Source organism: Ornithorhynchus anatinus, chromosome X5 (assembly GCF_004115215.2).
Source record: "Ornithorhynchus anatinus isolate Pmale09 chromosome X5, mOrnAna1.pri.v4, whole genome shotgun sequence".
Taxonomy (NCBI): domain Eukaryota; kingdom Metazoa; phylum Chordata; class Mammalia; order Monotremata; family Ornithorhynchidae; genus Ornithorhynchus; species Ornithorhynchus anatinus.
This window is the reverse complement of record NC_041753.1, coordinates 2523953-2544594: the sequence shown is the minus strand read 5'-3', so window position 1 is coordinate 2544594 and position 20642 is coordinate 2523953. Positions and strand designations below refer to the sequence as shown.

Genomic DNA, 20642 nt, shown 5'->3' with positions numbered 1-20642 from the left:
GGAGGGTGGAGCCCACCAGGGTCAAGTCCTGGAACTGATCCTGCAAAAGGAACTTCAGGTCCCGGTGAGGAGAGCTTGGCCGCCACCAACAGTAGAGAATCTACCTTTCTGCTGGGGCTGCCAGGTGTGACGGCCCAGGGAGGAGTCGGGCTGGTGAGTCTAGGGGGACCCTGCCCTCCGGGGCTGGAGCTGAATTCTGGGGAAATTCTCCTGGAAACTGGAGGGGGGTAGGGGTAACCACAGAGTGTAGAGGGCCATGTGCTGGGTGGATGGGAAATGTCCTGAGGGCTGCCCCTTCCCCAGGACAGGTAGAGGTAGGGATGGCAGGGGTAGGGGGTGCCCACAGGAACAGAGTGGAGGGGAAAGACCCAACACCCCATACTCCCTAAACTGGATGGAGTCTCTCCTCCCCCTGACATCGACACATTCCCTGAGCCGATCCTGTAGCCTTCATTCCACGCTGCCCTCAGGGACACATGAGGGTTGTGGGTAGGTTGAAGGTTGGGTAACATGGGGGATGGTGGGAAGCAGAGAGAAGAAGAGATGAGGGAAAGACTCTCCCTTGGATTCCTGAACCTGTCTAGAATGAGGAGACAGACAACAAAAGTAAACAAGAAGACAGGCATCAATACCTTCAAAATAAATGAATAGAATTATAGATATATACCCATCACTAATAAAATAAATAGAATAATAAATATGTGCAAATATACACCAGTGCAGTGGGGCGGGGAAGGGGATAGAGCAGAGGGAGGGAGTAGGGGCAATGGGGAGGGGAGGAAGGAGCAAAGGAAAAGGGAAGTTCAGTCTGGGAAGGTCTCCTGGAGGAGGTGAGCTCTCAGTAGGTCTTTGAAGCGGGGAAGAGAGTTAGTTTGGCAGATGGGAGGAGGGAGGGCATTTCAGGACAGTGGTAGGACATTGGCCAGGGGTCGTCAACGGGATAGACGTGAATGGAGGACAGTGAGGAGATGAGCGGCAGAGGAGCAGAGTGTACAGTGTGGGCAGTAGAAAGAGAGAAGGAAAGTGAGGTAGGAGGGAGCAAGGTGTTAGAGAGCTCTGAAGCCAAGAGTGAGAAGTTTTTTCTTCATGAACATGTTGATAGGCAACCACTGGAGGTTTTTGAGGAGGGGAGTGGCATGCCCAGAGTGTTTCTGTAGAAAGATAATTCGGGCTGCGGAGTGAAGTATAGACTGAAGCGGGGAAAGATAGGAGGATGGGAGGTCAGAGAGGAGGCTGATGCAATAATCCAGTCGGGATATTATGAGAGATTGTTCCAACAAGGTAGCAGTTTGGATGGAGAGGAAAGGGCAGATCTTGGCGATATTGTGAAGGTGAGACTGGAGTGTTTTGTTGATGGATTGGATGTGTGGGGTGAATGAGAGAGCAGAGGATGACACCAAGGTTGCGGGCTTGTAGATGGGAAAGATGGAAGTGCCGTCCACAGTGATGGGAAAGTCATGGAGAGCACAGGGTTTGAGAGGGAACATGAGGAGCCCAGTCTTGGACATGATGAGCTTTAGGTGGTGGGCGGACACCCAGGTGGAGATGTCCTGAAGGCAGGAGGAGATACTAGCCTGGAGGGAGGGAGAACAGGGGAGGAGATGTAGATTTGGGTGTCACTTCACATCCTCCAAATTATCAGCTCAGCACACTGGCACTCACAACTTACTAATTTACCTGTACCTTGAAATTATTTTCATGTCTTTCTCCGGTACTAAAATGAAATTTCTTTGAGGACAGAAATTGTGTCTATTAATACTATTGTACATTTCCCAGCACTTAGTACAGTATGTTGCCCAGGATAATCTTTCATTAACACCATTTATTAATGGTGTGACATTGTACATAACAATTTATGGAATGGTATGGCACTTAAGAGCTTACTGTGTGCCAAGCACTGTTCTAGGAATTGAGGTAGATGCAACTTAATCAGGTTGGACACAGTCCTTTTCCCACATGGAACTCAGAGTATAAAGAAACAGCATGGCTTAGTGGAAAGAACACGGGCCTGGGAGTCAGAAGACATGGGTTCTAATACCAGCCTTGCCACTCATCAACTATGTGACTTTGGAGAAGTCATTTAACTTGTCTGTGCCTCAGTTACTTCATCTGTAAAATGGGGATTAAAACTGTGAGCCCCATGTGGGACAACCTGATTACCTTGTGTCTACCGCAGTGCTTAGAACAGTACTTGGCACATAGCAAGCCCTTAACAAATACCATCGTTATTATTAGAGTATATAATTTAATATACTCTATTATTCAGTTTTGAGTAATTTCTGTTCATCGGTTTCTGTCTCATTCTTCCAATTGCCTCTGATGAGTTCTGCCAGTGATTGATAAGACATTCAAATGCCACCTTTCTTTCGGGGGGTGGTGCCCTTCAACCTCCCTTGTTGAAACTGATCCTGGAGAAGGAACTTCAGGTCCTGGTGAGATGAGCCTGACCAACCACCAAATAATGGAGAATCTGCCCTTCTGTTGGGGCTGCTGGCTCAGGTGGCCCAGAAAGGAGGAGTCAGGCTGGTGAGTCTTGGGGTAACTTGCTCTGAAGGGTGTGAGCTGAATTCTGGGGAAATTCTCCTGGAAATTGTACAGGAATAGCTGTGAGTACAGGATATGGAGGGCCATGGGGCACGGGGGATGGGAGATGTTATGAAGGCAGCCACTCCCCCAGAACAGCTAGAGGAAGAGATGGCTGGGTTGGGGGGGCCCACAAGAAGGGATTGGAGGGGAAATATAGAACATTCCAAACTCCCTGGAATGTCAGTCGATCATATTTATTGAGCACTTACTGTGTGCCGAGTACTTTACTAAGCACTTGGGGGAATAGAATAACAGACATTTCCTGACCACAAAGAGCTTGGAATCTAGACGGGGAGACTGACATTACTATAAACTACACATATGTACCTATATGTTTTGGGGCCAGGAGAGAAGATGAATAAGGGGAGCAAGTCAGGGTAACACAGAAGGGAAGCAGCGTGGCTCAGTGGAAAGAGCACGGGCTTTGGAGTCAGGGCTCATGAGTTCGAATCCCAGCTCTGCCACTTGTCGGCTGTGTGACTGTGGGCAAGTCATTTAACTTCTCTGTGCCTCAGTTCCCTCATCTGGAAAATGGGGATTAAGACTGTGAGCCCCACGTGGGACAACCTGATTCCCCTATGTCTACCCCAGCGCTTAGAACAGTGCTCGGCACATAGTAAGCGCTTAACAAATACCAACATTATTATTGAATTGAAGATAAGGAAAAGAGGGCTTAATCAGGGAAGGCCTCTTGGATGAGATATGAGATAAGGCTTTGAAGTGGGGGAGAGTAATTGTCTGTTGGATATGAAGAGGGAGGGCATTCCAGGCCAGAGGTAAGAGGTGGGCAAAACATTGGTAGTGAGATAGAAGAAATCAAGGTACAGTGAGAAGTTAATATTAGAGGAGTGATGTGTGTAGGCTGGGTTGTAGTAGGAGATTAGCGAGATGATTTAGGAAGGGGAAAAGAGTTAGGAAAAGAGTTTCAGTTTAATACAGGCGTGTATGGGTAACCACTTGAGGAGTCGGTTGGGGGTTCCCACAGGAAGGGATTGGAAGTGAAATATAGAACATCCCAAATTCCCTGGAATGTCAGTCAATCCTATTTATTGAGCACTTAATTGAGGTTCTTGAGGAGTGGAGGAACATGTCCTGAACATTTTTGTAGAAATTGAAGTATGGACTATGGCAGTTGAAGTATGGACTGGAGTGGGGAGAGACAGGAGGCTGGGAGGTCTGCAAAGGAGGCTTATATAGCAATCAAAGTGGGGTAATATAAGTGATCAGATTATTATTAGCAGTAGTAATACTAATAATAATAATCATATTTGTTAAGCGCTCAACTAAGTACCAGACACTCTACAAAGCTCTGGAGTGGATGCAAACAGACCTGCCTCAAACTGGTCTGGGAAAGGTGGGGTAGTGATGGGGACAGAGGTGGGAGTTCTATCTTGGCTTCAACTACCACCTCTGTGTGAATGATTACCAAATCGACATCTACAGCCCTGATCTCCCTCCCACTCTGCAGTCTCACCCTTCCTCCTACCTTCAAGACATCTGTACTTAGATGCCCTGCTGACCCCCTCAAACTTAACATGACCAAAACAAAAAACTCCTTATCTTCCCACACAATCTCTGCCCTCCCTGTGACTTTCCCATCACTTTTGAGAGAACCACCAACCTTTCTATCTCACAAGCCAGTAACCTTGTTGTTATCCTTGACTCCTCTCTTTCAACCCACATATTTAATATATTATTAAATCCTGTTGGTTCAACCTTCACAACATTGCTAAAATCCCTCCATTCCTCTCCATCCAAACTGCTACTATGTTAATCCAAGCACTTATCCTATCCTGCCTTGATTACTGTATCAGCCTTCTTGCTGACGTCTCTGCCTCCTCTCTCCCCCCACTCCTGTCCTTACTTCACTCTGCTTCCTGGATCATTTTTCTCCAGAAACATTCAGTCCATTTATCCCAACTCCTCAAGCACCTCCAGTGGTTGCCTATCCCTCTTCACATCGAACAGAAACTCCTTACCATCAGCATTAAAGCACTCAGTCACCTACCTACTACCTACTACCTCCTACCTTACCTAACTCCCTCCTACCCTCCTACCCTACCCTCCTAACTCACCTCGCTACTCTTCTACTCTAACCTGTCCCACACACTTCACTCCTCTAATGCCAACCTTCTCACCGTACCTCAATCTCCTCTATCTTGCCCCAGACCTCTTGTCCTGTCTCTGACCTGGAAAGCCCTCCCTCTTTTTATCTGACAAACAATGACTCTCCTCCACTTCAAAGGTTTATTGAAGGCACATCCTCTCCAAAAGACCTTCCCTAACTAAGCCTTCATTTCTTCTTTTTCCACTCCCTTCTGTGTCACCCAGACTTGCTTCCTTTATTCACCACCTCTGCCCCCAGCCCCACAGCATTTATGTAAACATCCCTCATTTATTCATATTAATGTCTGTCTCTCCCTCTAGACTGTAAGCACGTTGTGGACAGATAATGTGCCTGTTACACTGTTGTGCTGACTCTCCCAAGCACCTTAGTACAGTGTCCCACTAACAGTAAGCACTTAATAAATATGATTGATTGATTGATTGACTGACTGGAGGTGGGTCATCCCTTAGTTCTCCCGTACTTGGGTTAGGGACATCGTGGGGTCAGAGGGGGCCATTGGGAGATTAGGCATGGCTTTCCACCTCCCACTTCTGGCACCCTGTCCGTTCTCCAATCACAGCCTCACCCACTGACACCCCCAGCCACTGGGGCAGAGAGGGAGAGAGGAACCCCGCACATCCCTGTTCTGGGCAGGGAGGGAGCTAATGGATCTGACATATTGTGGAGTTGGAGGAATCTGAGAATCTGATTCCTCTCTCTCCTCCTCTCTCTCCCACCACCCCCCTCCCAACCTGACTAACATTTTTGGGGAACAGAGGCAGAAGAGAGTTGGGAAGAGCAAGGGGTGGGGGGAAGGTAGGCAATGCCCCAATTCAAACTTTCCCAGAACAGGAATGATGGTCCCTTCCCTTCCCTCTCCACACTCCCACCTCCATCATCCAGGAGAATTCCTGTACTCAAGGGGACAATGGAGCCAGGAGGGACACAAGTGTCCTCAAAGTGGGGAAACATTTCCCACCACAGTGTTTACACATATCTGGCCTGGGTCTGGGAGAGGATCCGGGAACTGGGGATTCTCCTCCAACAATTGTTTTTGTTCCTCACCATAACAGGTGTCCACAGTCCAGTCACTGTCCTGTTCAACTTTCACTTCCACAGTGGCTGGTTGGGGCAGGGTGAAGTGGTAGCCTTCTACTAAGAACCAGTTCTGGGGGATCGCTTGAAGGCTGGGACCCCCTGCAGAGCCCAGTTCCTAACTCAGCTCTGCAGGGCTCCTGCACCCTGCTCCTCAATCTCCAGATTGAGGAGATGCCAAATGGATACAAAGGAAACATCCCAAAGCTCCTGCTGACCTTTGATCTCTGTTCTGTAACCACCAACTCTCAGGTCAGTGTCCTGCAGCTGTAAATGCCCAAGAGATCCTGGCCAAGGGGCTCGAGCCCTGATCCCGCTGCCCATGTTGGAGTGAAGAGCAGATTCAGGTCTTCTCCCTGACTCACCCTGAGGGACAGAGACTGTGAGTTGTCTGGCATGAGTGTGGGAGTGTTGGGGATTGATATCTGGGTGTCTGGGGTAAGAAAGTTGGTTTGGGACATTTGGTGACAGATGTGACAAGAAGCTGAACTGTGCTGATGTCAGATCCAAGAGTCTTCCACTGCTGTGTGCCTCATGTCTCAGCCTTGGTCTGGCTCTCTGATGGTGAGTGGGACAGGTTTTGACTGAGCTACTGTTGTCTCTCTGTGGCCCCAGAGATGGAGAACGTGGCAAGTTTCCCAGAATCCTTCACATCCAGGTTCCTCGTCATCCTCCTCTTTCTCCAGCTGCTCACAATGGGTTCAGGTAGGAATTTCTTCCCCATTTCACAGCCTTATGAGGATGTCTCAGAGGAGAAAATAAATCCCCTGGTGGTCACCAGTGTGAGTGTTTCAGAGATCAGAGCTGGGGGGATTGTATGTCCTCTCAGTCAATCAAGTGTTTTTATTGAACACTTACCATGTGCAAAGCACTGTCCTAAGCATTTGGGAGAGTATGATATAGCAGAGTTGGTAGACACATTCCTTTCCCACAAAGAGCTTACAGTCTAGAGGGGAAGATGGGCATTGAAATAAATACATGAATTACATATATGTACATAGATTTTGTGGGCTGAGGGTGGACAGGAGGCAGGGAGGTCAGCAAAGAGGCTGATGCAGTAATCATGGTGGGATAGGATAAGTGCTTAGATTACTGTGGTAGCAGTTTGGGTGGCAAGGAAAGGGTGGATTTTAGCAATGTTGCAAAGGTTGCACTGACAGGATTTGGTGATAGATTGAATATATATGTTGAATGAGAAAGATGTGTTGAGGATAATGCCAAGATAAAGGGGTTGTGAGACAGGGAGGATGGTGGTACTGTTTATAGTGATGGGAAAGTCATGGGCAGGACAGGCTTTTGGTGCAAAGATAAGGAACTCTGTTTTGGACATGTTAAGGGTGAGATATCTGCAGGACTTCCAAGAAGAAATGTCCTGAAGACAGGAGAAAGTGTGAGATTGCAGAGAAGAGGAGAGATCAGGGCTGGAGATGGAGATTTGGGAATCATCTGTATAGAGATGGTAGTTGAAGCTATTGGAGCGAATGAGTTCTCCAAGGGAGCCGGTATAGATGGAGAATAGAAGGTGACCGGACACTCTGGTGCCTTCAGAGAGCAGACAGGGGACAGCTCTGTCCTTCCTCTGGAGATGTCTCTCCCGCCCACCAAAGCCCCAGGCCCTGCTCCTTTCTGACAGTCTCACTCTCTGTTACAGCTCAGTTTTCTGTGATTGGACCTGCTGAGCCTGTCCTGGCCTTGGAGGGGGAAGACACTGAGATGCACTGTCACTTGAACCCTAAGAAAAGTGTTGAGTTTATGGAGGCGAGGTGGTTCCGATCCCAGCCCTCTAATGTCGTGCACCTGTACGATAGTGGAGCGGAGCTGTTTGGAGAGCAGATGGAGGAGTATCAAGGGAGGACGGAGTTGGTGAGAGATGCCATGGATTATGGGAGTGTGGCTGTGAGACTACGCAATGTCAGAGTCTCTGATGAGGGAAACTATCTTTGTTCTTTCTATGACGGCAATTCTGATGATGAAGCCCCTCTAGAGCTGCAGGTGGTTGGTGAGTAGCCGGTTTTTCATTGTGACCAGTGGACTCATTCTTATGCAGCCTTACAGACAATCCTTTCCTTACCCAGAATCCCTTACAGCTTCAGCCCTCTACAAGGTCCACTCCTCTTACCCAGTGTCCTAGTCTTGCTGCCCCCTCACTCAACATTGACCAGTGCAGTATTTCCATGGAACACTCTCCATGGGTCAGTCTCTTCCTGGGTTGTTTCTGGACTGGATTTCTGTGATTCTGAATAACTTGGGGCTAAGCTGGGGCTCAGGGAAAGACACCCCTTCTTCACCTACTGGACAGGCTTTCCCCAGAACCTCTTTTATATTTTCTAATGTTGGGGTCTCACCTGATCTGGGGACTGTGAAGAGTCGGGACAGGACTCTGTTCTGGTGGTCTCAGCCCAGTCTGGTCAGGATGGAGCAGGGCTACATCTAGGTCTGGTTACGCTCCATCGCTGTGGGGACCGGTTGGGGGTCACAAGAGGTCATGGAGGGTTGGGTTGAACTGGGGTGAGGTGAGGTCAGGCTGGTTGGGGCAGGGTCTGTGAAGGCAGACAATAGGAGTAATAATAATAATACTACTAATAATAAAATGGTCAATTTTAAAGTGCTTACTATGTGCCAAGCACTTTACTAAGCCCCGTGGTAGATGCAGCATGAGCAGGTCAGACAAAATCCCTGTTTTTCATGGCCTCACCCTCTAAGGAAGGGCTTTAAGTCTCTTAATCAGCTCTCCCTTTCCGACACAGGAGCAACTTGGCCTAGTGGATAGAGAAGGGGCCTGGGAGTCAGAAGGACCTGGGCTTTAATCCTGGCTCTGCCAATTATCTGCAGTGTGACCTTGGACAAGTCACTTAACTTCTCTGTGCCTTAGTTCCCTCATCTTTAAAATGGGGATGAAGACTGTGAGCTCTATGTGGGACAGGGACTGTGTCTAACCCAATTAGCTTGTATCTGCCCCAGTGCTTGGAAAAGTGCCTGGCTAATAGTAAGCGCTTAACAAATGCAATCATTGTTATTACCTAGACCTTCTACCCACCCACTTTGCCCCTTCAACACCAACCTACTCCTGGTACCTCAACCCCATCCCTCTTGTTGTCAACCCTTGTCGTGTCATCCTTCCCTATTCATTATCATTATTATTGCATTTGTTAAGCGCTTACTAGGTGCCATCCACTGTGCTAAACACTAGGGTAGATACAAGGTTATCAGGCTGGACACAATCCCTTTCCTGCATTAGTCTCACAGTCTGTGTACGAGGAAGTAGGATTTCTTCCCCATTTTACAGATGAGGGAACTGAAGCACAGAGATTTTAAGTTAGTCGCCAAAGGTTATACAGCAGACAAATGGTGGATCCAGGATTAGCATCCAGGTCTTCTGTTCCCATCTTCTTTCCACTAGGTCACACTGCTTTTCGTTCATGTTCATGTCCAGCAGAACACATCTCTCTCTATTTTCAAACCTTACTAAATTCAATCAATCAATCAATCATATTTATTGAGTGTTCTCTATGTGCAGAGCACCAAACTAAGCAGCTGGGAGAGTACAATGCAACATAATGACAAGTTCTTGCCTGTAATGCCCTTACAGTCTAGAGGGGGAGACAGACATTGATATCTATAATTTAAATATATATCCATGATTGCTTTGAGGTTGAAGGTAGGGCAAATATCTAATGTCCAAAAGTCACAGATCCAAGTGCATAGAAGACACAGAAGAGAGAGCGAGCTGGGGAAAAGAGGGCTTAATCAGGAAAGGCCTCTTGGAGAAGATTCATTCATCCATTCAATCGTATTTATTGAGTGCTTACTTAGTACAGAGAACTGTACTAAGCACTTGGGAGACTACAATACAACAATTCTCTGCCCACAACGAGCTTACAGTCTAGAGGGAACTAATGCTTTGAAGGTGGAGAGAATGATGGTATGGCATATACAGAGGGGGAGGGAGTTCCAGGCTAGAGGGAGGATGTGGGAAAGGCTTCGGTGGAGAAATAGACAGATTGGGGCATAGCGAGCAAGTTGGTACTAGAGCAGGGTGGGCTGTAGTAGAATAGTGAGGTGAGGTAGGATGGAATGAGCTGTTTGAGTGCTTCGCATCTCCTCCATGAATTGCTCTCCCTTCCACCTTACTTTTGCACTTGGGTCTGTTCCCCTGAAGCACTCTGTTGGTCACCCCACCCCAGCCCCACAGCACTTGTGTCCATCCTCTCATACTCTGCTGATTCCCCTGTTATGTATTTCATTTTCTGTCTCCCTCTCTATCAGCCATATGTATTGAGCACTTACTATGTGTAGAGCACTGTATTAAGCACTTGTAAGAGTACACTATGACAGAATGGTAGACATGCTCCCTGCCCACAGTGGGCTTACAGCCTAGAGGAGACTTACATTAATATAAATAAATAAATTATGGATATGTACGAAAGGGCCGTGGCGCTGTGGGAGGGGTGAATAAAGGGGGCAAATCCAAGTATGAAGCAGAAGGAAGTGAGAGAAGAGGAAATGAGGCCCTAGTCAGTGATGGCTTCTTGGAGGAGATGTGCCTTCTATAAGATTTTCAAAGTGGAGACAGTGATCGTCTCTTGGATATGAAATGGCAGGGCATCCCAGACCAGAGGCAGGACGTGGGTGCGAGGTTGGCATCGAGATAGATGACATCAAGGTTTGAGGAGTCACATCACTAATAAGTTACTAGACTGTGAACTCCTTGTAGGCAAGGATATCTCTCTTACTATGCTTTCCCAGGTATTTAATACAGTGCTATTCACTCAGTAAATACCATTGATCTATTTATTGATAACAGGTCTTTATCCCCATTCTATAGATGAGGTAATTGAGGTACCGAGAAGTTAAGTGATTTGTCCAAGGTCACACAGCAGGCTAGTGGTGAATTCAGGATTACAACCTAGGTCCTTTGACTCCCTGGCCAATGTTCTTTCGACTAGGCCATGTTGCTCTATGGGTTTTTATTCATTCATTCATTCAGTGGTATTTATTCAGCACTTCCTGTGTGGACAGCATTGTACTAAGCACTTGGGAGAGTACAATACAACAAAACCAGATGCATTCCCTGCCCACACCATTTTTAAAAAAGGTTTATGAGCATCCCACACTCTGTCATACCCCCCTCCCACACATACATACACACTTGAGTTTTGAAGTGGGAACAGGTCTGTATGGGGGCAAGGGTCAGGGAAGCAGAAAATGGAGGTGTGGAATGAGGTTGAGAGAGAATTTGGGGTCCAGGCTAAGGTAAAAACAGAGCAGAGGACCCTCCTTCCCCTCCCACCCTTCTCCCCTGGTAAGAACCCCTGGGTGCTGCACTGCTGCCCCTCTTCCCACTCCTTCCCTGGGGGAAGCATTGGGGTATGTACACGATAATCAGGTCCCTTATGGGAAGCGGCATGGCCTAATGGCAACAGCATGGGTTTGGGAGTCAGAGGTTATGGGTTCTAATCCTGACTCCCCCACTTGTCTGCTGTGTGACCTCGGGCAAGTTACTTCACTTCTCTGTGCCTCAGTTACCTCATCTGCAAAACGGGGATGAAGAATGGGAGCCTCATGTGGGACAGGGACTGTGACCAACCTGATTACCTTGTATCTATGCCAGTGTTTAGAACAGCCCTTGGCACATAGTAAGCGCTTAACATATACCATCATTATAATTATTGTTATTATTATCAATAGTACATGGGGCTCCCATTCTAAATAGGAGGGAGCACAAGTATTTAGTCTCCATTTTGCAGATGGGGGAACGGAGACACAGAGAAGGTAAGTGATTTGCCCAAGGTCACAAAGAGGTGGAGTCCAGATTAGAACCCAGCTTATCTGATTCTGAGGTTTGTGCTCTTTCCCCTCTGCTACGCCGTTTCTCCTTTGCTGGTAGAATTAGTCAAGAATGGAGATAAGGGGAGTGAGATCTCCAGCCTAGGGCACTGGGCTCTCCCTGGGGAATCACAAGAGGCCCCTTCTCCTCAGTGACCCCCCCGTCACCTCACCCCAACATGGCCTGGCCAGGGAAACTCTTGCCCTTTGTCCTTCCCCATAGTGCTGTCTGTGCTCCTCAAACCACTCGGTTCTCAGCCCTGCACTCCACCCTCCTCTGCACACAGGAAGGGAGACCAGGGGTCAGTGCCTCTGCTCCGGGCTCTCAGCATGTCGTAGAGCAAAGACACAGTGAGGTCCTGGGGCCCCTGGTCTCGCCTCCTCCCGAGTGGTTCTAACTCTCCCTGAACTATGGAAAAGGCCCAACTTGCCCCATGTTTCCCTCTGATGATATTTTTGGGAATTCTGTTTCAGCTCCTCTCTTCCCATCGGGTTTGTCCTTGATGGTGGCCCTGGGAGTGACCCTCCCTGTGCTGGGACTGCTCATCGCTGGGGGTCTCTATGTCTTCTGGAACCAGCACAGGGACAAAGGTAAAGGAGCGAGAATATTGCAGAGACATCTTCCTTGTGGCAGGGAAAGGCAGTAGACCAGATGGGGAAGGGAAAGACAGAGAGGTCAGAGATCACTGCCCCCACATACCTGGAGAAGACAGACCCCACCCCCAACCTCACACACATGACCCACAGCCTGATATTTTCCCAGATAAAAGACCCACCCACCCTATATATGTGCCAACTGTTACTCATGGAGGTGGGTAGGCAATAGGGAGTAGAAACCCAAGGCCCCACTGATCGAGTTCAGACTGGAGCCCACCAATCCTCTTGCATTCTTTTCCCATCACTCCCAGCCCCCTCAAGTGCAGCCACAACCCCAGCAGAGCTGGGAGATCAGTTTTGAGAAAGGTCAACAGGTCACAATCAACCAACTCTTCCTGGAGATTTCAGGGACAATGGTCACCATTCCCAATCCATGAATCCTTCTCTGGGTAGTGGGGATTCTTTCCGAGGGTCCAGTCCCTTGCCACACGTCCCAGAAACTGACTCCTCAACCCCATTTCATCCCCTCCCAGCCCACCCCAAGTTCTCCTGTTCCGAAGGGTCCCTGACTTCATTCTGTTCCTTTTCAGGGAAACTCCAGATGGAGCTCAGTAAGTTCTGTGTTTCTTCCATTTCTGTCTGCTTTCTCATGTTGACGTTTGTGTCCCCTCCACCAGCCAGGTAACGTCCCTTCTCTCTGTTCCCTTGCAGAGTGGAGTTTGTTTCAATTACACGAGGGTAAGTGACCCTGAAATTCTCTGGCGTCTCTTAGGCACAGACCCGGGGCCATAGCAAGAACCTTCGATGGCCTTCTCCTCTTCACCCACCTCTTCCTTTCCCTTCTCCTCGCCCTCTTCCTCCCTGCTGCTGTCAGGGGCTCCAGGAGCCTCTTGAAATGGCTGGAACAGAGTGGGGAGACACACGGGAGCTGAAGCACCACGCAGGAATCGAGATCCCCAGCGCAGACCGAAGGACCTTGGGTCCTGAGTCCTGGGGGAGGGGCAGAGCGCCGCTTGATGTTTCGCGGGGGAAGGTGGTGTCTCCGCCTCCGAGCGGGACCTGTGTGAGCGTGGCAGGACCCGGGGGTCCCGCGGGGTAGGGGTTACAGCTCCGGAGCGCCCCCGTCCCCCCCTCCCCCTCACCCCCCGCAAACTGCCCGGTACCCCGGGGGGGGGGGGCTCCTCTGTCCCCGCCGCCCCCTCCGGGAAGCCTTCCCGAGCTCCGGCCTGTCCTGTCCCGGCCCCGAGGTCTCCTCTGCCCTGAGCCCCCAACGCTCACCCACACACTCTGTCCGCAGCCAGTGTCACTCTCGATCCCGACACGGCGCATCCCGGACTCGTGCTGTCTGAGGATCGGAAACGGGTGACAGTGGGAGACAAACGGCAGGACCTGCCCGACAACCCGGAGAGATTCAGTCATAACTCCTGTGTGCTGGGCCGCGAGCGCTTCACCTCCGGGAGACATTGCTGGGTGGTGGAGGTCGGGGAGAGAAGAGTCTGGTATCTAGGGGTTTGTAGGGAAAATGTGAGAAGGAAAGCAGGGATCTCAGTGTCACCTGCGCTTGGATTCTGGACCTTGGAGAAATATGGAGATGGATACTGGGCCCACACTTCTCCCCGTATCCCTCTGCCCCTGACCACCCGCTCCCGCCGGGTGGTGGTTTACCTGGACTGCGAGGCTGGAGCCGTCTCCTTCTACAGTGGCACTGACGGATCCCACATCTACACTTTCTCCCACGCCGCCTTCTCGGGAACCCTCCGACCTTTCTTCTGGCTTTGGTCCAGTGATCCAGCCCCTCTGACCATCTGCCCTGTGCCCGGTTGGGCTGGGGGAGACCCGATCCCTGCCCCCTCTCATTGAGCGCCTCATAGGGGGGACCAGACAGGGATCCCCTCACTGGGGCCGATGGCCCATTGCTCCCCCCCAGCCCAGCCCCGGGGTCCCTCCTGCCCCTTAGGGAGCCTCCCGGCCCCAGCCCTGTGACCCTGCAGGTGTCCGTCCCCTCCCGAGGCTGCAGCTGCCTGTGTCCCCGCCTCCTCTGCTGTTGGATGGGTGGGAGGAAGGAGCAAATGTGGAAAATTGTGTGAGGAAAAACTAGCAGGATTTAGTGGCAGCTCGGGGGAGCAACATGTCCTTATGAGCAAAGGGCCTGAAAGTCGGAAGATCTGAGTTTGAATCCCAGCTCGGTCACGGTCCATTTTGTGACCTTGGGTAAGTCACCTCACTTCTCTGGGCCTTAATTATCTCTTTTGTAAAAAGTGGACTAAGACTGAGCTCCATTTAGGACATGCACTGTGTCCATCCTGATTATCTTGTATAATTATAATTTTGGTACTTGTTGAGCTCTTACTGTGTGCCAAGCCCTGTTCTAAGCACTGGATTAGATACAAGGTGATCAGGTTGGACATGGTCCCTAATCCGCACAGGGCTCAGTCTAAGTAGAGCAGCAGCATGGCCTAGTGGAAAGAGTATGGGCCTAGGAATCAGAAGGACCTGGGTTCTAATCTCTGCTCTGCCACTTGTCTGCTGTGTGACCTTGGGCAAGTCATTTCACTTCTTTGTACCTCAGTTAATGAATCTGTAAAATGGAATGAGACTGGGAGCCCTATGTGGGACAGGGACTATATCCAACCCGATTATCTCGCATCTACCCCAGCGCTTAGTACAATTCTTGGCACATAATATGTGCTTAAAAAATATCACTATTAGAGAAGCCACCTTAGTGGATAAAACATGGGCTTGGGAGTCAGAAGGACCTAGGTTCTAATCTAGGCTCAGCCACATGTCTTCTGTGTGACCTTGGGCAGGCCACTTCATTTTTCTGTGCTTCAGTTACCCCCTCTGTAAAATAGGGATGAGTGATAATAATAATAACTGTGGCATTTTTTAAACACATATTATGTGCCAGGCACTGTACTGAGGGCTAGGGTAGATTCAAGCAAATTGGGGTTGGACACAGCCCCTGTCCCACGTGGGGCTCATGATCTCAATCACCATTTTACAGATGAGGTAACTGAGGCCCTAAGAAGTGAATAATAATAATAATAATAACTGTGGTATTGGTTAAGTGCTTACTATGTGCCAGGGACCTTACTAATCACTGGGTTGGATTCAAGCAAATCGCATTAGACCCAGCCCCTGTCCCATGTGGGGCTCAGAAACTCAACTCCCATTCTACAGAAGAGGCAACTGAGGCTCAGAGAGGTAAAGTGACTTGCCCAAGGTCACACAGCAGCTATGTGATAGGGCTGGAATTAGAATGCTTGTTCTTCAGAGTCCCAGGCCTGTGCTCCATCCACTACACCATGCTGCTTTGGCTGCTGCTGCTGCTGCTACTCTAGCAACAGCTCTTATTCTCAGCCCTCCTCCATCATCTATCTGGACCCTTAAATGATCCAACACACAGATGGGAGCTCGATCCATGTTTCAATATTAAGGCAATGATGGGGGATTAACAGTGAGTTGGTACCAATTCCATTCAGTGGATATTTATCTAAATTAAAGGCAGAATTTAAAATCAGAAAGTTTATTGTCTTTACTTTCACAGATTTAGCCTACATTCTGTTATGAGATCAACACAAACTCAAGAGCTGAACATACCTGATGCTATACTTTGTCCAAGCACTGAGAAAAGCCAGAAGTAAAATATGAGCAACAAGTGCTGTTAGGTCATTATTAGATTTTTCAGTCTTTGGGGAGAAGGAACGCATCTTTAACTTCTATTTTGTTTTTTTGTATTTTGTTTTCCCTCCGTACACCAAAGGGGCTCTGCTTAATAAATGCTGATGACAATGATGAAAACCTAATTTAAATATACATGTAATAGTAAAATATGGTGTGAGAAAATAAATGTGCATATTACTCCATTTGCTATACTAATAACTTGAGTCTGCATATTACATTGCTGCGATGCAAGCAGATGGGCTACATCAGTCCATTTATGCCTCAAGGTTTATTTGTTCTATGTTAATCAAAACTGGTTTAGGATAAGCTAATTTTTCTGGCCAAACTTTAGGTCTCAAAAATCGACAGATCATTCTTTCAAAGGTGTCCCCACTCTGGACTACATACCACATTGATGCAGTTTCATCTCATTCATTCGATTGTGTTTACTGAGCAATTACTATGTGCAGAGAATAGTACAAAGTGCTCCATTATGGGCAGGGAAGAAGTCTACCAATTCTGTTACATTGTAGTCTCCTAAGTGTTTAGATCAGTGCTTGGCACATGGTAAGTGCTCAATATATATGATTGATTGATGAAACTGTTTATTAGAATTTGATGAGTAGATTGCTCTGCTTCCCGGTCACTAGCAAAACTGCTCAAGAAGCCAGATGTTGTCTTTGCTAGATCGAGCAACACAATCACGGAAAAGACTGGACACCACCATGTTTGGTGAGAAACACGATGGTACCAACTTCATTTTTACAAAGGTAACCTCACAGTACCTCATTCTCATCTCCCTCACCTCTGATCCCATGGTCACATGCTTCCTTTTGCCTGGAGCTGCCTCTCCCTCCATACAGTCACCAAACCACTGCTCTCTTCCATTTTTAAAGTCCCCTGAAATCCCACCTCCTCCAGTAGGCTTTCCCTAATGAAATTTCTTCTCAGCACTTACACACTCCAAGTCACCTGTAGCACTTATGCATATATCCATTTATTTACTCTTTACTTACTTTATTTACTTTCCCTCATGGGGTTTACATTCTTAATCCCCATTTTACAAATAAGGGAACTGAGGCACAGAGAAGTTAAATGACTTGCCCAAGGTCACACAGCAGACATATGGTGGATCTGTGATTAAAGTCCACATCCTGTGACTTTCAGGCTGGTGCTCTTTCCACTAGGCAATAGGCAACAGTGCTTCTAAATGAGGGAACTGAGGCACAGAGAAGTAGAGGGCCTTACCTAAGGTCATGCAGTAGACAAGTGGCAGAGGCAGGATTAGAGCCCAAGTCCTTCTGATTCCCAGGCCTGTGCTCTATCCATTAGGCCATACTGCTTCTCACAGGTTCCACATGGGGCTCACATTCTAAGTAGGAGGGAGCACAAGTACTGACTCCCCATTTTGCAGATGAGGGAATTGAGGCCCAGAGAAGTGAAGTGACTTGACTTGCCCAAGGTCACACAGGAAAGAAATGGCAGAGTCAGGATTAGAAACCAGATCCTCTGACTGCCAGGCCTGGACTCTTTCCATCGGGTCAGGCTACTACTCTTTGAAGCCCAAGGCCCAGAAGACTGAGCTCTTTATCTTCCCTCCCAAACCCTGTCCTCTCCCTGACTTCCCATCACTGTGGACAGCACTACCATCCTTTCCGTCTCACAAGCCCACAACCTTGGTGTCATCGTTGACTCCGCTCTCTCTCATTTATCCCACACATCCAGTCTGTCACCAAAACCTGCTGGTCTCACCTTCACAACATTGTCAAGATCCGCCCTTTCCGCTCCATCCAAAACACTACCTTGTTGGTACAATCTCTCATCACACCTCGACTGGACTACTGCATCAGCCTCCTTTCTGATCTCCCATCCTCCTGTCTCTCCCCACTTCAGCCTAAACTTCACTCTGCTGCTGGGATTATCTTTCTACAGAAACACTCTGGGCACGTCACCCCCCTCCTCAAAAATCTCTAGTGGTTGCCTATCAACGTTCGTATGAAGCAAAATCTCCTCACAATTGACTTCAAAGTTCTCCATCCCCTTGCCCCCTCCTACCTCACCTCCTTTCTCTCCTTCTACAACCCAGCGCACACATTCCACCTCTCCTGCCATCAACCCCTGGCTCATGTCTTACCTCTGCCTGGATTGCCCTCCCTTCTCACATCCGCCAAACTAGCTCTCTTCCCCCTTCTAAGCCCTACTGAGAGCTCACCTCCTCCAGGAGGCCTACCCAGACTGAGCTCCCATTTTCCTCTGCTCCTCCACCTCTCCCCATCGCCCCTATTCCCTCCCTCTGCCCTACCCCCTTCCCTGCCCCACAGTCCTTCTGTATATTTTTGTACATATTTATTATTTTATTTATTTTATTAATGATGTGTATTTATCTATAATTCTATTTTTCTATTTTGATGCTATTGATACCTGTCTACTTGTTTTGTTTTGTTGTCTTTCTCCCCCTTCTAGACTGGGAGCCCATTGTTGGGTAGGGATTGTCTTTATCTGTTGCCAAATTGTACTTTCCAAGCACTTAGTACAGTGCTCTGCACACATAAGTGCTCAAAAATGCGATTGAATTAATTCATTAATTAATTTATGAAATGTTTTCCTGCCCTATGGTGGGGCTCTGGTTCCCGGAGAGTGAAGAAACAATATGGCCACATATGTTCCCTGGCACAGGGAGCAATGGGTAGAGTCATTCTGGGAATCAATCAATCGGTCAATTAATAGTATTGATTGAGCACTTACTGTGTGCAGAGCAATGACCTAAAGGCTTGTGAATGTACAATAATGTTCGTAGACATGAACCCTGCCCTCAGGGAGTGAACATTTTAGTGGGAGACTCGGACACAAACTAATCCATCAGTGAAATCCCAGTTTTGAGTTCTCCCCTCCCTGCCAGGACTGTGAGCCCCATGTGGAACAGGGCCTGGGTGTGGCCTGATTATCTTGTATCGACCCCACTGCTTAGTGCAGTTCTTCAAACGTAGAAAGAACTATTGCAGCCTAGTAGAATAGAATACGGGCCTGGGATCAGAAGGACCTGGGTTCTAATCTCAGATCCACCACTTGTCTGCTGGGTGACCTTGGGCAAGTCACTTAACTTCTCTGTGGCTCAGTTACCTCATCTGTAAAATGGGGATTAAGACTGTGAGTCTTATGTGGGTCACAGCCTGCATCCAACCTGATTATCTTGTATCTACCCCAGCATTTAATACTGTGTCTGGCACACAGTAACTCTTCCAACTGCCTCTGGCGAGTTCCGCCTGTGATCGATAAGACGTTCAAATGCCGCCTTTCTATCGGAGGGTGGAGCCCAGCAGGGTCAAGTCCTGGAACTAATCCTGCAAAAGCAACTTCAGGTCCTGGTGAGAAGAACCTGGCTGCCACCAAACAGCAAAGAATCTGCCTTTCTGCCGGGACTGCCGGGTGGAACAGCCCAGGGAGGTGTCGGGCTGGTGAGTCTATGGGGACTCTGCCCTCTGGGGCTGGAGCTGAATTCTGGGGAAATTATCTTGGAAACTGGAGGGGGTTGGGAATAACCACAGTTTGTAGAAGGCCATGTGTGGGGTGGATGGGAAATGTCCTGAGGGCTTTCACTTCCCCAGCACAGGTAGGGGAAGGGGTGGCTGGGATAGAGAGTACCCACAGGAACAGAGTGGAGGGGAAAGACCCAACACCCCAAACTTCCTAACCTGGGTGGACTGTCTCCTCCCCCTGACATTGACCTCAGTCCTTGGGTTTTTCCTTTCTCCTCCCCCTGACACTGACCTCAGTCTCTGGGTTGCTCCTGTAGCCTCCAGTCCAACCTGCCCCCAGGGATTTTGAGCAGATGAGGGTTGGGGGTTGGGGGGAAGGTGGGAAGGTTGGGTAACATAGGGGATGGTGGGAAGCAGGAAGATGAAGAGATGGGGGAAAGACCCTTACTTGGCCCCCTAAACCTGATCCTTCTGGCCCCAGAATAGGAAGGGCAGTCCCTCTCTTCCCCTCCCCTCCCCCACAGAAGTGCTCACCCATCGTCCTTCTGGTCCTGAGGAGGCAGAAGGCAAAAACCCAGGCTGACTCACTACCTAACCCCAGCTTCCTCCCATACCCTGGGAGGCTGCTGGCAGCCAGTTGAGTGGTCTGGTGAAAAAGTGAGGAGGCTGGAGAGGGAACAGGCAGAAGGAGAGGGTGTGGAGATGGGCTAAAGCCCAGTGTCCTCCTGCACCTCTCCCATGGCCCTCAGAGGGCAGTAGTTGGTGTAGGAAGGGGAGCAGGGGAGTAGAGAGAAAAACAAAGCATCCATTGACCACACTGCTGACCCCAACCTCACAAGGAGCCCTGGAGGGAGCAGGGCAGGCAAAGGGGAAGAAAGGTCAGGGTGTGAAGTTGTGTTGTTACCCACCATCCTTTTGGGGCAAAAGGGGAAAGGAGAGGGGGATCTGGCTGTATAGAGGGGACCAATGGATTTTGAATCCTGATGCAACTCACTGCCCACATTGTTACCCAGAAAGGCACCAGGCAGACAGACTCCAGAGTTTGGGGTTTAATCATCCTGACTCTCTCTATCACAACCTTCCTGACTCCAGAAGAACCTTGCCTCAATGCCTGCTTGACATGGGAACACTGTTGCCTAATGGAAAGAGCAGGCCAGGGAATCAAGAGATTTGGGATCTAATCTTGGCTCCCCTACTTGCCTGCTGTTTTACCTTGGGCAAGCCACTTCATTTCTTTAAGCCTCAGCTGTCTCATTTGTAAAATGGGGATAAAATAACTTTTCTCCTTCCCC

At 48.9% G+C, this 20642-nt stretch overlaps 2 protein-coding genes across 2 annotated transcripts; both read left to right on the top strand.

The window, feature by feature from the left end:
* The first annotated feature begins 56 nt into the window (after positions 1-56).
* Positions 57-8344, top strand: LOC100087886 (myelin-oligodendrocyte glycoprotein-like). Its single transcript, XM_029056032.2, has 4 exons — positions 57-153; positions 6041-6170; positions 6404-6493; positions 7440-8344. Exons 3-4 carry the CDS (start codon positions 6406-6408, stop codon positions 7793-7795), a joined length of 444 nt encoding a protein of 147 aa, XP_028911865.2. The 5' UTR covers positions 57-153; positions 6041-6170; positions 6404-6405; the 3' UTR covers positions 7796-8344.
* Positions 8345-11608: 3264 nt separating this feature from the next.
* LOC120637993 (butyrophilin subfamily 1 member A1-like) lies at positions 11609-14536 on the top strand. The gene is made up of 4 exons (XM_039910902.1): positions 11609-12205; positions 12802-12822; positions 12923-12949; positions 13509-14536. The coding sequence occupies exons 1-4, from the start codon at positions 12049-12051 to the stop codon at positions 14069-14071; spliced, it is 768 nt and encodes a 255-aa protein (XP_039766836.1). The 5' UTR covers positions 11609-12048; the 3' UTR covers positions 14072-14536.
* Positions 14537-20642: the final 6106 nt, after the last annotated feature.

What these genes read in the sequence shown, in the direction of transcription:
- LOC120637993 (XM_039910902.1), top strand. Translation starts at nt 12,049, where the DNA reads ATGTTTCCCTCTGATGATATTTTTGGGAATTCTGTTTCAGCTCCTCTC. An exon ending in GAACCAGCACAGGGACAAAG is followed by an intron (nt 12,206 to 12,801) that starts GTAAAGGAGCGA and finishes GTTCCTTTTCAG; the next exon opens with GGAAACTCCAGATGGAGCTC. An exon ending in TTTGTTTCAATTACACGAGG is followed by an intron (nt 12,950 to 13,508) that starts GTAAGTGACCCT and finishes CTCTGTCCGCAG; the next exon opens with CCAGTGTCACTCTCGATCCC.
- LOC100087886 (XM_029056032.2), top strand. Translation starts at nt 6,406, where the DNA reads ATGGAGAACGTGGCAAGTTTCCCAGAATCCTTCACATCCAGGTTCCTC. An exon ending in GCTGCTCACAATGGGTTCAG is followed by an intron (nt 6,494 to 7,439) that starts GTAGGAATTTCT and finishes TCTCTGTTACAG; the next exon opens with CTCAGTTTTCTGTGATTGGA.